Raw genomic sequence first — 17,541 nt, 5'->3', positions numbered from 1 at the left:
TTCCCAAAGAGATGGAAATCACTGGGTGCTATGTTGGGACTGTAGGAAGGATGGTCCAGACAGTTGTTTTTCTCACCAGGGGAGTGACCGTGAATGCTGCTAGTCATGTACTGTGACACACTGAAGTCTTTGCAAGTAGCAATTTGCAAAAATGACCTGGACTTCTCTTGGCAGGTATCGTATTGCTGCATGACAATGCCAGACTACATGCAGCAAACAGCATGCGGAATTGTTATGGCCAGGGTTAGGATTTTTAGGTGCGCACCTTTTTTGTTAGGGTAAATTAAGGCTGTTCGGAAAGATATCACAGTGTGAAATTTTGTTTCTAGTTGCGGAAAGAGGCATTTTTCATGCACCTTTTTCCCTTTTTTGGGATCTTTAACCCTTTTTCCCCCTTCCATACCCATAATCCCCTTTTCCCCCCTTTTTTCTTTTAAGTTTAATTCCAATTTATTCTATAAGATTTCTAATCAATATAAAGTATTTAACTTTCAATTAACGTCTCCTCAGCTTGCTGTGTACGTGCGAATAGTAAGCCTACCTGTTTCGCTAAACACCACGCAGGATTTGAAAGCACACCTGCAACAGTGGAAACCTGTATCTCTCCCTTTACCGCTATAATGTAGCCCACAATATTGCAGTTGACAATGAGTGATTCTATCCCACCAGAATCAGTAGCCTGCTGTTCATGAATGTGAATTTGTTACTGTGAGAGACGTCATCTGTTCACATGGTGGTGGAAGCTGGTGACGCAGAGATGTCAGCAACCGCACCCACGTAGTTCCGAGAATTGAGACTGGATTCTGTTCGAAGCTACCAGAAATTGCTGAGATTGCAGTTCCAGCATGAATGAGAACATTCTGGTAACTGTCGCGGTGTTATAAGAGAGTGTGGACAGCAAGTGAACGAGTGAGTTGTGTGATAGTCGCATTGAGTTAGCAAGTGAACTGGTGTTAGCACTTTGTTACATTACTAAACGAGTGTACTACTAAATTTTACCATGCCAAGGGTGTCCAGTGCCCGATTTATTGCTGTGGCTCAGGAATTCAAATAAGATTTCATAGACACTGATGGAACTGTTATGCGATGTACTATTTGTGATTGAAGAATTTTGTTAGATGAAAAACACCAGCGAGACCGCATCAAACCACACATTTTTCCAGCTCTCAACATCAAATGAATAAGACTCTTCAAGCAAACAAATCACAGCAACCTCTATTACGAAATGCGTTTCAACAGAGTTCTTCAAAAAGCCAAAATTTGAAGGAATTAATCCTTGATTTGTGAGCAGCTCTTACACAAGCAGGAATTCCACTCAATAAAGTGAACGATCCAGCATTCAAGGGATTTCTTGAATAATACACAAAGATGTCAATGCCCGATGAAAGTACTTTTAAAAAAACTGCATGGAGCCTGTTTACCAAATAAACCATACAATGAATCGAGGAGAAACTGTCTGATTGCGATGTAGGAATCTTTGTGGATGAAACCATAGACTCAATGGAACGATATGTTTTGAACATTTTAGCTTTTCCCTCAGCAGGGGAGAATGTTAAGCCCATATTGATAAAAATGTATGAGCTGCAGAAAGCTAATGCCAGTACACTAATGCAATCAATTATGGACTACTGCCAACAACTTTGGCCTACTGGTATCGAATTTGAAAAACTTCTTGTGGTTACGGACTAAGCTCCATACATGGTTTCAGCTGTAACCAATTGAAACCTTTATTTCCTAAGTTGAAGCATGTGACATGCTTCTTTCATGTCCTTCACGGGGTTTGTGAATCCATAAGGAATGAATATGACATCGCAAATCAGTTCATCTCTGCCCTGAAGAAGAGTCTACTGAAAGCTCAGAGTCGTGTTGTTGCCTACAGGGAAACCACTGGCCTGCCCCTTTCAAATTTCCCGGTCATTACTCACTAGGGATCATGGATTGAGTGGGCTGCTATGTTATGTGAGAATTTTTACAAAATTAGTGTGTTTGTACTTTCCTTGGATCCAGCCGACGCAGGTGCAATTTCCAAGGCACAATAACTTCTGTTACCAGAGAAAATACACTGACTGACAGAGCAAATGCAACACCAAGAAGGAGTGGTTCGAAAGGGATGAAAGTTGGGGAAAAAACAGAGACGGCACGGACGAATAATTGATGTTTATTTCAAACCGATATGCAGGTTACACAATGCGCACGGCTTCGACTCAGTAGGATGTAGGACCACCGCGAGCGGCGATGCACGCAGAAACACGTCGAGGTACAGAGTCAATAAGAGTGCGGATGGTGTCCTGAGGGATGGTTCTCCATTCTCTGTCAACCATTTGCCACAGTTGGTCGTCCGTACGAGGCTGGGGCAGAGTTTGCAAACGGCGTCCAATGAGATCCCAGACGTGTTCGATTGGTGAGAGATCCGGAGAGTACGCTGGCCACGGAAGCATCTGTACACCTCATAGAGCCTGTTGGGAGATGCGAGCAGTGTGTGGGCGGGCATTATCCTGCTGAAACAGAGCATTGGGCAGCCCCTGAAGGTACGGGAGTGCCACCGGCTGCAGCACATGCTGCACGTAGCGGTGGGCATTTAACGTGCCTTCAATACGCACTAGAGGTGACGTGGAATCATACGCAATAGCGCCCCAAACCATGATGCCGCGTTGTCTAGCGGTAGGGCGCTCCACAGTTACTGCCGGATTTGACCTTTCTCCACGCCGACGCCACACTCGTCTGCGGTGACTATCACTGACAGAACAGAAGTGTGACTCATCGGAGAACACGACGTTCCGCCATTCCCTCATCCAAGTCGCTCTAGCCCGGCACCATGCCAGGCGTGCACGTCTATGCTGTGGAGTCAATGGTAGTCTTCTGAGCGGACGCCGGGAGTGCAGGCCTCCTTCAACCAATCGACGGGAAATTGTTCTGGTCGATATTGGAACAGCCAGGGTGTCTTGCATGCTGAAGAATGGCGGTTGACGTGGCGTGCGGGGCTGCCACCGCTTGGCGGCGGATGCGCCGATCCTCGCGTGCTGACGTCATTCGGGCTGCGCCTGGACCCCTCGCACGTGCCACATGTCCCTGCGCCAACCATCTTCGCCACAGGCGCTGCACCGTGGACACATCCCTATGGGTATCGGCTGCGATTTGACGAAGCGACCAACCTGCCCTTCTCAGCCCGATCACCATACCCCTCATAAAGTCGTCTGTCTGCTGGAAATGCCTCCGTTGACGGCGGCCTGGCATTCTTAGCTATACACGTGTCCTGTGGCACATGACAACACGTTTTACAATGACTGTCGGCTGAGAAATCACGGTACGAAGTGGGCCATTCGCCAACGCCGTGTCCCATTTATCGTTCGCTACGTGCGCAGCACAGCGGCGCATTTCACATCATGAGCATACCTCAGTGACGTCAGTCTACCCTGCAATTGGCATAAAGTTCTGACCACTCCTTCTTGGTGTTGCATTTGCTCTGTCAGTCAGTGTACATAATTTGCAGACAGAACTATATTGTGTTCATAGTTACAAGTACCTGACTGCAGTTATTAAACGATTAGAGGAACAAGGTCTGGAAAAGGAAAAACAATGGGATATTTTTACTTCTGTGAGGGAGCAGTTAGATAGCTTTGCCAAAGACGAACTTGAGTCTAGTCTTCAGAAGAATCCAGACATTGAGGAATTCGCCACATCTGTAGAGTTGCCATTCCGAGTGAATACAAGGTTTGCCCCACTGGTTTTTGTGGATGTTGAAAGAAGTTTTAGCATCTACAAAGACATTCTATCTACTAATAGAAACAAACTTACTTTTGAAAATGTAGAGTTGCTTAACCTTTTAAGTGCTAAGTTACCAGTTGACTGTTTAGTACCACAGTGGTGAGTTTTTGCATTCATATGTAAAAATTTTTGTTCTTCATAAATTTAAATACCAATGGAAAATCCTACACTTATGTTCAATATTATTTTGAGAGAAAACAAAATTACACTTTTGTGCCCATGCATGCATTACCTTTATACAAAGTAAAGAGCCCAAAACAATATTATTTCCTCAAATCTGTAGGCAACTAATACATGTAACTTCTTAGAAGTGCATAAGTTGATATTTTAAAATACTTCCTAAACCTGGAACGTGGTGATAGTTAAATGTTTTCTACTAGTTGGTTGTGATGTTGATTTGTTATCTGCACCAACTCCACTGGCACAAGCGGTTTTTTTTTTTAATCAATGATTTTCAAGTTATCATCAAACACTACTTGGCCCTCAGAGTCTGTCACAGTTACTTGAAAGTCTGGTGGAGAAAAGTAATCCATCCGCCACAAAAATAGTGGTAAAATAGCTTTTTAACTCACCCTGTTTTTCTTCTTTCGTTTAGGAGGCGGCTCTGTTTCTCTCTCATATACAATATTTTTGGCACATTCTGTATCACTCTCACTTTCATAATTGCTTAACAATTCATTAAAATCATCATCTCCATCACATTCCGCTGTGGTTAATAACTGAAAGATTCTTTGATCCGAAATAACATTGCTGAAAGAGCAACTAGATTGTTGTACCGCCATGTTTGTTTCCATCACAGATGAACTCCACAGACGTCTACAAAAAGCTCTGCAAGTTATTTGCCGAAGCTATAATCTTTGATCAATTAGTTCTACATAATGCACAACAGATGGAAGAACATGTCAGAGATCAAATTGACACTCGAGAGTGAACCGGGAAACTCAAAAAAATTGAACTTCTCACGCACCGTCTATAGAGAGGCGTATCGGTGCTGGACCGACCGCGTCAGCCCGTCTATAGGCGGGTGTAGCACCCATCGGGTTAATGTCTTCATGTTTTTTCTTTCTTTTGATGAGTGATAATTTGATGTACTTGTTTGTAATTCAGTAAACTAGAATAGAGAAAAGAGAAATCGTTGAATTAGTTGAATAAACCAGTTTTGTCCTTCTTTTTACCTTAAAAGAGCACCTTTTCCCTTCCTTTTTTCTTCTGAAATTTGCACCTAAAATTCCTAACCCTGGTTATGGCGCTTCCAGTGGGAGGCACTGGACCATCCTCCCTGTTCTTGGACAAGAATTGTGACTGTGTAGAATAGTAATGCGTATGAGTGCCATACTGTTGTGTATCCATACACCTGCCTGTAAAATTAAATTTCTTCTTGCAAGCTCTTGATACCTTATGTTTTGAAGCTACCTTTTATTAGTGAAACTTTTAGAAAAAGGACGGGTTTTTGTTGAAGGCAATTCAAAGGTTTGTTGTTTCCTTTTGGAATTTCTCTTTACACACACAAATTGACTTAAAGTACATGAAGGTTTTTTTAAGAATGGACTTACAATATATGTAATTTCTCGTATAATTAACACACTTTTGTGACAAAAAATAAAGGCGAAAATTTTGGATGCGTCGAGGAATTCAGATATTTAAAAAAACATATTTGCATTTAAAAGATACATCACTTCCTTCAGGCTAGCAACCCGTTGGAAGGACATTTGATTGCTTTCAAGTCTTGCAAAAATAAAAATGCAAGACCGTAACGGGACACAGGGCCCAATACTTGGAAGGAAGATGATGATGATGATGATGAGATACATCAAATTTAATATACACAAAATTGGTTAAACTCATTTGCAGTTAATCATCATTTAGCGTAAAATTCTGCCGTGAGATTCTTTCAGAAAAGTCAAATAGGGTACATCAGGTAAGTTGGACACGTGTGTTTGAAGTACCGACACTGAAAAACTATTATTCCCGTTACAAGCTTGACGATATGGCCTGAAGTAAAACAGGTACTAATAAAAATGCAATTCGTGTAAGTACATAATAATGACATACCAGTAAAGAAAGAAAACTGTCCAACACGAGAAGGGCCGGGCATCGAAGGAGGAACCCCTGCTATATTTCCTCATACCGTTCGTATCCAATCTTGTACGAGTGACGTGTCCATCCACCCTTTTTCTTGGATACGAACGTGGATCCCTCACGGAAATTTTACTTTAGGCATTATTTTTCGTTTTAGAACATAAGGTGCAAGCTTTCTGCCATCACCTGTTACAGCAAGCATTACAGTACATCGTTCTTTTTTGCTTCTGGTAGCACATACGATAACACTCAACATCTTATAGATTGTTCGACTTTGTGGCATACGGAAACTGATTGGCGTCTGACCTGTGGTTCCTATTTGGGAGAGCAAAGAGCTGATAACAGCACATTGCCCGGTTTCACAGTAGGTAGGCTGCTACCTGAGTAGTTGACATCTTTATTTCGAAGCGCATCCGGAGCTGTGTGATGGATGTTCGAAGACGTACGTTCATCAAATACGTGAACATTTCTTTTTCTCCACTTTGGACCCAAAAATATTGGGATGCGTAAGTTATGCTAGGGCATTAATTATGCGAGAAAATACGGTATTAAATATTCACCCAATTGCTTTGAAGAAATCGTATCTTATACTCCAGTTGGCAATATAAATATAAAACAGTCTGCAGGTCATTTCCACCTGGCAACTATGTAAAGTGTTTTGTTTGAGTCTTCCTTCAAACTCCATTCTATGTTGTCCTATGCTTGTAAGTCCAAGTTAAGGATGAGTTTAATGTAACAGTAGTACTCATGCCCATAAGTTAAGGGATCTTAGAGATCCACGGAAAAACATGCGACATGGTGATAATGTGTGCACTAAAAGGTAACCTGGCAAAAATTTGACTAGTGACAGTATCAAAGGGTAGAGAAAGGTCCACCTATTCAATACCGTTAGATTAATATTATATCTTATATTATTGGTACTAGTTTCGACCTTGCTACATTAGGTCATCTTCAGCCATCATCAAAATTGGGAATACATGCGTATATATAACCACCAATAAAATATTACAAATTGGTGTGTCTTAAGTAAAGTCTTAATCTGAAACAATGATGAAATGTCAGACTACACATTTAAAATTGGGATTAAAATAACTATTAAATTGTTGTGAATGGTGGTGTTGGATTTTGCCAATGTCCTTATAATAAACAAGTATTCTTGAGTCTTGAATTGATCATGGTGCTGATATTCATCGTTTGTGTGTATCATGGACCCATTCGATCTACAAAGTATACCTTGTTGAATAGAAGATACGAGTAATAGTTTATATAGCTTTGAAGGGGATGTTCACAACTTGAATAAGTGGACCTTCCATCAGATGTAATGATCTTTGTGTTAATTCAGTGTGAAGTGAATGTCTGAAAAAGCGAAAATACTTTTAAGTGAATTTTGAGAAAAGATGGGAACGGATAGTGACATAGTGTTACTGATACCAGGTATACACGGAAACCAGACATGGATAGTGGGTGACACTGAATGTTCATAGTGTCCCTGCTCTGGTGGCATACAGAACGTCAGTATGGGGTGTAATGACCTTGGAATGGAAATACAGGATGCACAACAGCTCCCCATACTCTGGATTGAGCCGTACAGCATGGCTTGCGGTAACGCATCACATTACCGAACAAGAGCCATTTGGAGGTCAACAATTGTCAGTGACAGTATTAGGGCTGTAATCCTTCAGCCTAGAGCGTCCTATGCATGTTCAATTGGATTTTAGTCCTGAGAGCGAGCTGGCCACTCCATCAAGTTTCATGTTTCGTATTGATGATAGATAAGTATAGCGAAGGTTTTTGCTCCACCTAATCAACACCACTTTATTTTACAAACTATTGTATTATATATATACTAGCAGTTACCCGCGTCTTCACTTGCGTCGATTTCGTAATTTGATAAAGGTAATCGTTCCTCGGTACTGTACTAAGACATTATTTGAAAATACCCAAAGTATAAAAACTCACCAAAAATTGAGTTTCATTTACCCCAGAAACTCTTTGTAAACATTTGTGGTTTTGTTTTTTGTGGGTAACATGACCATGCGACATAGAACTGTATATGTGAGAAACAGTCTTCTCTCAAGTCGAAAAAAGTACATTTTTCTTTATTTTTGAAGGAGGTTCCAAATACCTATTTCCACATCTGTAACATCTTCAGTTTTTTGAGATATAAGGGTCCCCATAAAAGTAATTCAACCCCTTTCGGTCCTTCCCCCCTCACCTGAGTGGATTTTCCAAAAACCAAAAAGTACATATTCCTTTATTTTTAAAGGAGGTTTCAAATACCAATTTTCATGTCTGTAACACCTCCAGTTTTTGAGATATAAGCATCCTCATAACAAAAATTCAAATCTTTTTTCACTTCTTTTCAACCCTGTTATGTGCCTTTTCCAAAAACAAAAAGAAATGCATGTTCCTGTATTTTTAAAGGACTTTCCAAATACCAAGTTTCCTGTGTGTAACATGTTAAGTTTTTTTTACATATACTGTAGATATAACAGTACTCATTTTTAAATTCACCCGTTTTTCAATTCTTTTCAGCCCCTTAAGTGGATTTTGTGGGGGGGGGGGGGGGGAGATACATGTTTCTTTATTTTTAAAGGATATTCAGAATACCAATTTTTACACCTGTAACCTTCAGTTTCTGAGATACCAGTATCCTAATAAAAATAATGCAACCCCCCTTTTTCAGTCCTTCCCCCTCCCCCAAGTATTTTTTTTTCCAAAAACAATTAAATGGAGGTTTCTTTCTTTTTAAAAGATATTAAAAATACCCATTTTTCATATCCGTAACAGGTTAAGTTTTTTTAGATGTACTGTGGATATGCTCATTTTAAACATTCACCCCCTCTTTCAGTTCGCCTGAAGTGGATTTTCCGAAAACAAATTACTGTGTTTCTTGTCTTTTACAGGAGATTCCAAATACCAGTGTTAATGTCTATAACCTGTTACGTTTCTGAGATGTACTGTAGATATAGCCTTTTTTTTAATTTACCCCTTATCACTCCTCTTAACTCCCCCCCATTAATTGGATTTTCCAAAAACAAATACATGTCCCTTTAATTTTAAAGGAGATTCCAAGTACCACTTTTCATGTCTATAATATCTTCACTTTTTGAGATATAAGTATCTTCATAAAAGTTATTCAACCCCATTTTTTCACCTTATTTCATCCCCCTTAAGGGGATATACCAAAAACAAAAAATACGTGTTTATTTTTAAAGGAGATTCCAAATACCAATTTTTACGTCTGTAAACTTTTAAGTTTTTAAGATATAGATATACTCATTTAAACAATTCCCCCCCCCCCCTTCTCCTCTTTAGCGACGGAATATCTAAAATCCTCCCTTAGGGAGCACCTACTGTAATATGAATGTATCCCCAAAATTTGATTTCTTCTATGTCCAGTAGTTTCGGCTCCACGATGATGAATCAGTCGGTCAGTCAGGACATGTTATTTTATATGAGCTTTGTACACATGGGACTAGTTTCGACCCGACAGTTGGGTCATCAGCCATTTAACATAACCTTTACTCAAATTGGAAATGTGTATTATATAATGTTATATACATTCTAAAACATTTCTGGTGGCCAACTGTAACCATGATAGCTTATCCAAAACATATCTGAGAATCAAAGTGGTAAAACACCAGCCATTAAACTTGACTTTTGAACACTGAATTGGAAATACACGTGGCCATATGTACGTTCTAAAACACTTTCTAACGGCCAATATTCCATGTTTACTTCAAAAAGGAAAACTTGTTTTACACAATTATTCTTCCACTGAGTGTGCTGCTTTACATATTAATCATCAGTGGTTGTCTTAATGTTTTAACGTTGATAGATTTACACAACAAGAATGTATTGTCTCCATCATTCAAGAAGTGATTCTTTAAGTGCCCAGGCTGATTCCCATTTTTGTTACCTTTCATCAAGATGGACATTTTTATATGAAACTTTTTTGGCAATTTTTCAGATAGTTTGTTTAGTCTTTTTTTTTTTTTTTTTCATTTTATCCTATTCATTGATTTAATACGTGGCTGAAGAAGGCCTAAATATTGGCCAAAACATGTACCAAAGTTTTTAATTATCTTATAATTGCTTTTAATATATATATATATGGAATTTTATTGACTAAGGTGGATTTTTAATTTCTCCTTTTTTTAAGGGAATTTTGTGTATCAGGCCCACTGATTGGTCTTGTACTGAACTGCCAGGTTTTCCACGTGTTTTTGTGTTGCCCTACCACAGTGTAGTCTGCACATCGTCACCATGACACAATGATTTCTCATGGATCTCGAAGATCCTTTAATGTATGGAGATGAGTGTATATAAGTGAAGACAGATCTGTTGTAACGACTAGGGAAAATTAGTGTTTGAGAAAATGTACCAATAAAAAAAGAGTAACTTAGTGTAATGCAGAAGACTTGTAATAGAATAACTTATAAGTCAGGTTCGACTGTGGATTGAAATAATTACATTCTGTGTTTAACATGTGGCACTGACTCTCGTTAGTTATACTAAACTGAGAGTTTCTAGCTTTTAGTGTTACTGTTATTGTTTCATTGATACGACAATATTTTTCTTTTTTTCCAGGTGTTACAACTGTTGTCACTAAGGATGGAATCAGCCATACAATCTGAATGCAGATGAAAAAATGAAAATAAATGCTCTCTGTGCTTATTTTTCAGGTTGTAGATCTATAAACGCAGTACTGTTACAGGTGTCGTGATGAATTACACAATTTTAAATATTAAGTTGCTATTGATCACTTAGGGCTGGTTCTACCATCTGCTGGTAAACTAGCTAGCTACCCAGGAGATAACTACCTGGGGGATAAATCACTTGTTTCTTTGGCTTCCATGCTACCATTTCTGTGCAATTGTGAAGTATCTACCAGAAACTTGCATTAAAATACGGATGTTGGATATTAGTTTGTTTCTTTTTTTTTTTTTTTTTTTTACAGGTTTGCTATATTGTTCTAAATGTACATTTCATGTTTTGACAGATTGGGTAAACTTAAAACTTATATGCTCTCTACTGACAGGAGTATTAAGCCTACGTTGTCTTATTTTCCTATGCTTGCATCAGCTGATCATCCACAGATTGGTTGAGAGAGAGAATGGTGTTAATTTTTCTATGCAAGAAATAAATTTATTTGTGAGATCAGAAAGTAATCTCAGCACTAAAAATGTGTGCATGAAATTGAAATTGCAGATGGATGCTGCTGCAAGGAAGGCACAGCTATATGTGACTGGTGGTAGCCCTCCTCCAAAAGTGAAATATTTCAAACCTTGGAAGACAGAGCTTGGTCCTTTTCTCTCATTTAGTGTGAGTGGGCTAAAGCCTCTTTCCCATTCGGACGACTTAAAAGTAGAACACCTGATAAACTTCATTATTATTAAGTATCCGCATTGAAGCTATCTAATTAAAGTTGTGAACTTTACATCTTCTAATCCATAATACATTTCGTTGTCATGGATGACACTTAATCATAAGGACATGTTTAGTTTCCTGCAAGAAACATCTTCAGCTTAGTAACATATAAATTGACAAGATACATACTGAATTAAAAGCATATAGTGAATTGATAAAAAGTTTGTAAGAACACATAATGTCCCGTGGTGGATGTCTTTATATTGTGCTATTCTACTTGCAGACGATTAATAACTTTGAAACATTAAGCAGTGTATGATGTGTATTTTCCTTGTTGAAGAGTAAAAGAAAGAAAAAAGCAGGGAAAACTCCTCTATTGAAAACTGTAGCACGCTAAGAACAACTACTTTTCATTTAATAACAAAATCTATCTGCAAAAAGGTCTCCCAATGGCAGCTCCCACATCAGATATCTTAACGGAAATATAGATTGATAATATTGAGAAAGACAAAATCTTAAACAACATAAAAGGAATTGTGACATGGCTTAATTTATCGATGACATTTTTATAGGAATAGACCAAAAACCCAACAACTGTCCTAGAATACTAGATCAACTAAAGGAAATAGATCCTTACATAAAATTTACATTAGAAGTAGAACATGCTCAAAAATTAAATGTTTTAGACGTTACAGTAGAAATGAACAAGTCCGACTCATTGGCTGAATGGTCAGCATTGAGGCCTTCGGTTCAGACTGTCCCGGGTCCGATTCCCGGCCTTGTCAGGGATTTTAATCGCGTCTGATTAATTCTTCTAGCTTGGGAGCTGGGTGCTTGTGTTTGCCCCAACACTTCCCTCTTCATATTCAGACAACGCATTACACTACCAACCACCACAGAAACACACAATAGTGATTACGTCGCTCGATATTAGGTTGGCGTTAGGAAGGGCATCCGGCCTTAAAACAGGTCCATATCCACATGTGCGACACAGTTCGCACCCGTGATCCCACAGATGTGAGAAAAGCGGTAGAAGAAGACAGTAGAAAGGAAGAAAGATCACTTGACGTACAAAATGTATAGAAAACCAACCCAAACTACCAATATCATATGCAAGGATTCACACTATCCAGGAATTAATAAAAGAGCTACTTTCCACAATATGATTAATAGAGCCAATATACCTGTATCACACGAAGACCTCAAAAAGAGAAATATTGTTTATAAAATAGCTGCTGATAATGGTTACACTTTAAATTACATAGAAAAACTAATCAACAAAATAAAAAATAAGCCACAATCCATCTTTAAGACAGTAAGAACAAGAAGAACTTTGCAACTTTCACCTTTAATAATAATAATCAAACCATTGATATATTTAAAGAACACAACTATGAAATAGTATTCAAAACAAATAACACCAATAGTCAAATAATATACAAAACAATAGATATCTAAATTCAGGAATTAATCAGTTAAAATGTGCACAATGCGAAAAAACGTATATAGGTCAAACCAGATGAAAACTTCATAACACGTTACCTTGAACATACAAATGCAAAAAAAATACAATAGATATTCGGTGATGAGTACTCATATGTTTACTATGATAGACTAAGATTTAACAATCTCACACAGCAAATAAAAATGCCAAGATGAACATACTCAAAACAGTTTATATTGAAATAGATCAGAAATCGAACCCTAACTTTAACATAAATGAAATTACAGACAGAACAAACATATTATCAGGTGAAATTTTACCAATAATATCACAAAAAAACAAATACCAAAAAGATACCACCAGCGATACAGACGTCCACTCAACAGGCTCAATAGTACACTTCCCCTTCCATAACATTTCTCCTCCCTTTCTCGCCACACCCTCCATACTTGAACCTGACCAGCCGCCTGACGTTAGCAGTCAGTCAGCAAGGTCAGGCAGTACATTTTCTGAAGGGACCAGCATGGAAGTGAGTACATATCTTGTTAGAATTCATTTGCTTGATCAAAATTCTTCAATTTTACTAAATACACTATACCGTTTCTTACTTTCTTTTTCTTTTTGGACTCTCATAATCTCTTATATGACTGGAGTCATATAATTCAGAATATCTGTATGGAGCTACAGTTTTCAGTCAAGGAGTTCCCCTGCTCTTTAGTTTACTTTTCAACAAGGAAAATACACATAATACATTGCTTAATGTTTTAAAGCTATTAATCGCCTGCAAATAGAATAGCACAATATAAAAACAAAGTGTATTTCTTCATAAGAACAGTAAGAAGACATCCACCACGTAACATAACATGCTTTTACAAACTTTTTATTGATAAATTATGTATGTTTTTAATTCAGTGTGCATTTCGTCAATTTATAAGTTACTAAGCTGAGAGTTTATTATGGTTGGGCATAATAGCAGGCTCTATAGCCTGAGCCACACCATACAAAACAAGACTATAATAAATAAATAAGCTGAAGATCTTTCTTAATAGGAAACAAAACATGTCCATATGATTTGTCATCCATTTATTTATTTATTTATTTATTTATTTATTTATTTATTTATTTATTTGTTTATTTAGCAATGACTTACATAAAGCTCAAAACAGTGGAGAATAAACAAAGAAAAGAAAAACAAGTTTTGACAGACACTTTCCAGCAGCCTTTATAAATTACAGTCCAGGTTCATGAGCCATTCAGCTACATCAGGTGTCGCATCAATAAAATCTTGTCTCTCGCCTGGGTAAAACCTGATAGGACCCTCAAAGGCGATGTGGTAGGTTGTCTGTCTTTCCCACAGTCGCAAGCAGCTGATGGTTTCCAGCTCCATTTATATGGCAAGGCTTTCATGATTAGTGCACATCTGGTTTAATCAGGCCCATAACTCATGGGGTAGATGGAATCCCAGGGGCCTTTTATTATGCTGTTTCAGTCGTCGCCATTGTGGAGGTGCCTTGGTAGGCCATTCTTCATCCCATTTCTGTTGTAGCTTGAAGTTGTGTACTGAGTGAATAAATCCTGCTGATATTGGTGTGTTTCTTGAAATTATTTGGTGATGTAATATATGATCTGAAATATCGGCAATGATTGGTAACTATGGGATGGACACAATTTTTTATATTCTCAGATTAAGCCGTTTTGTCTCCTAAGATGTGGAGGAGCAGTATCACAGAGAGAGTTGGTAACCAGTAACATAGTGTCCACATTCTGGAAAGTCAGGGAAATCTTCCCCAATGATAGATTTGAGGGAATATTTTTATGCTGTAGTCTGCTGTAACCCAGGCTGTTGTAGCCTTTCTTTCTCAGGTATTTTTTCACAAGAAGTGCACAACAATTCTACAATTTTTGTTATGCCCTTGTCATTTCTTTCTACCATTTTTATGTTATTCTTTTTTATTTCAGTTCTAGGATGCTTGCTTGAAACTCATTACAATAGCTAACAAGCAGGGTACATTTAATAAATTTTGGCTAGACAGTCAAGTGTTTCCTGAACTGAGTGGTTGGTTGGACATATTGGTAAATGATGCAACTTCAGCATATTGTAAAGTGTGTTGCAAATCGTTCAAACTTAGTAATATGGGTAAACAAGCAGCCACTTCTCATGCTAAATGACCTACTCATATAAAATACATGAAAGCTAAGTCTTCCCAGCCAACAATTTCTTACTTTGCAAAGAATACCTCTACTCCATATCCATCCATACGCATCCAAGAGTTAGCACTACATCCACAGCTACAAAGGAATTAGCAGTGCCAGGAACAAGTCAAATGAGTTTAAAGACTTTCAATGTGAATGAAGATGATTTTACATTGGCCATAGCCGCATGGGCTCTCCAGGTTGTCACTGGAAAGATGTCTCTGAACTCTTGTGATGAAACCTCTGCAGCATTCAAAACAAGAACTCTTGTGATGAAACCTCTTCAGCATTCAAAACAGTGTTCCCAGACAGTAAAATTGTTCAGAACTTTACTATGGGAAAGACTAAGGCTTTCTATGTTATAAATAATGGATTAGCCCTATATTTTAAGGAAAGTTTACAAAATGACTTAAGCCAGTGCTCTGACTACGTTGTTTGTTTTAATGAATCGTTAAACAAATTTGTCCAAAGAGGAAAAATGGACGTGTGTGTAGGTTCAAAAAGTTGCAACAAGGTGGTGGTGATAATTGTTTTAAGAGGAACTACAACTAGGCAACAATCCTCTATAGACACTAATCAGAGAGGTAAGATGGAAGAGACCAGACACCTTGAAAAATGAAGATATTTGCCAAAGGAAGACAAGGGCCATGAAGGGCGTGAAAATGAAAGACTCCCTAGGGCCCCAGTACCTAATATCGTCGGGGTCCGGAAAAAACGAGTTGACCAAGGAAGGTCGAATAGGATAGATGAAAGTAAGGAGCCCGGCACATGTAAGTGGAAGCAATGCAAGATTTCAGCTAAGGGCCCCGTGGTCGCCAACCCATGCTCCAAAGTTCAGAGCCGCTGGAGCCCCTTTTAATCGCCTCTTACGACAGGTGGGGAATACCGTGGGTGTTATTCTACCACCCTCACCCACGGGGGGGTTTGCAACAAGGTATTGGAATAGTGTATTTTTAGGCAGGGCAACTGCGGATCACTTATTAGATGGGTTGAAAATGAAATGGCATGTGGCTTTTAGTGCCGGGAGGTGTCCAAAGACTTCGGCTCACCAGGTGCAGGTCTTTTGATGTGACGCCTGTAGGTGAACTGTGCATCGTGATGAGGGTGAAATGATGATGAAGGTGTTTGTGCTCTCCCCAACATCCCTGCAACTCACACACCACACACAACACTATCCTCCACCACAATAACACGCAGTTACTTACACATGACAGATGCCACCCACCCTTATCGGAGGGTCTGCCTTGGAAGGGTTGCTCTCAGCTAGAAATAGCCACACGAAATTGTTATTATTATTTCTAAAAGAATGGATCACTTAGGATTGGATGAATTTTACTAGTCTTGAGAAATGTGAAGATCTCTGGTCTGTAATGAAACTTTGTTTCATTTTATTCCATGGTAATGAATTAGTTGAGGCAGGCTTTTCTGTCAATAAACATTTACGAGTCAAAAAACCTCTTAGAAGAATCACTTGTGTCCCAGAGAATAATTTTTGATAGGGTGAAACACGGTGGTGGTTCGAGGAATGTTACTATCAATAGAAGTATGCTGACCTCGATCCGAGCTTCAAGAAGTTATCAGTTATACCTGGAAAATAAAAAAGAAAAATAATCAGAAGAGAAAAAGAAGAAAACGAAAAGGGAAATTGAATTACAGTTGAAAGATTTGGAGAATAGTTGAAAATTGAAAGAGAGAACCAGGATGTTGAAACTGAAAGGAAATGAAATGAAATGGCATATGGCTTTTAGTGCCGGGAGTGTCCGAGGACATGTTCGGCTCGCCAGGTGCAGGTCTCTTGATTTGACGCCCGTAGGCGACCTACGCGTCGTGATGAGGATGAAATGATGATGAGGACGATACATACACCCAGTCCCTGTGCCAGAGAAATTAACCAATTAAGGTTAAAATTCCTGACCCTGCCGGGAATCGAACCCGGGACCCCTGTGACCAAAGGCCAGCACGCTAACCATTTAGCTATGGAGCCGGACACTGAAAGGAAGAAAGTAGTTCTAAAACATAAAACGAAAACAGTAATCTCGATAAATGCAAACTTTTCTTTTTTCATTCCTATCTTTCCTGACTGATTTGTCTTCACATTTGAAAACTGTTTTTAAATATAGACGTAGACTAATTGGAATTCATTATATTCACCTACATTAAAGGTGAATGGAGGAGGATAGGTTACCTAGGAGAATATTGGACTCTGGTATGGAGTGTAAGAGAAGTAGAGGGAGACCGAGACGACGATGGTTAGACTCAGTTTCTAACGATTTAAAGATAAGAGGTATAGAACTAAATGAGGCCACAGCACTAGTTGCAAATAGAGGATTGTGGCGATGTTTAGTAAATTCACAGAGGCTTGCAGACTGAACGCTGAAAGGCATAACGGTCTATAATGATGATGTATGTATGTATGTATGTATGTATGTATGTATGTATGCAGAAACACAAGTTAATTGCTTTTGATCTCAAGAGTGCTTTAAATCCACATGAAATAGTATTAGATTGCTGTGGTAAAATAATTTTAATTTTGTATTTGAATTACTCTTAATTAGTTGTACTTCGCTCGTAGGAAATAACAGAAGGATATATGTTAGGCCTACATGTTACTTTAAAACATTTTGTTTATATACAGTAGAACTTCGATAATTCCAAATTGATTCATTCAAAATCTCTCCTAATTCGAA

At 38.6% G+C, this 17,541-nt stretch overlaps 1 protein-coding gene across 1 annotated transcript in view; it reads left to right on the top strand.

The window, feature by feature from the left end:
* LOC136864761 (galactosylgalactosylxylosylprotein 3-beta-glucuronosyltransferase S) overlaps window positions 1-10,774 on the top strand; it is a 135,946-nt gene extending 125,172 nt beyond the window's left edge. Inside the window, exon 7 of the mRNA XM_067142127.2 lies at window positions 10,438-10,774. Coding sequence (XP_066998228.2) covers window positions 10,438-10,484 — 47 coding nt within the window. The 3' untranslated portion in view covers window positions 10,485-10,774. The remainder of the gene's footprint in view (window positions 1-10,437) is intronic.
* Window positions 10,775-17,541: the final 6,767 nt, after the last annotated feature.

Source organism: Anabrus simplex, chromosome 2 (assembly GCF_040414725.1).
Source record: "Anabrus simplex isolate iqAnaSimp1 chromosome 2, ASM4041472v1, whole genome shotgun sequence".
In the NCBI taxonomy this organism is placed as follows: domain Eukaryota; kingdom Metazoa; phylum Arthropoda; class Insecta; order Orthoptera; family Tettigoniidae; genus Anabrus; species Anabrus simplex.
This window is presented reverse-complemented; position numbering and strand designations above follow the sequence as displayed.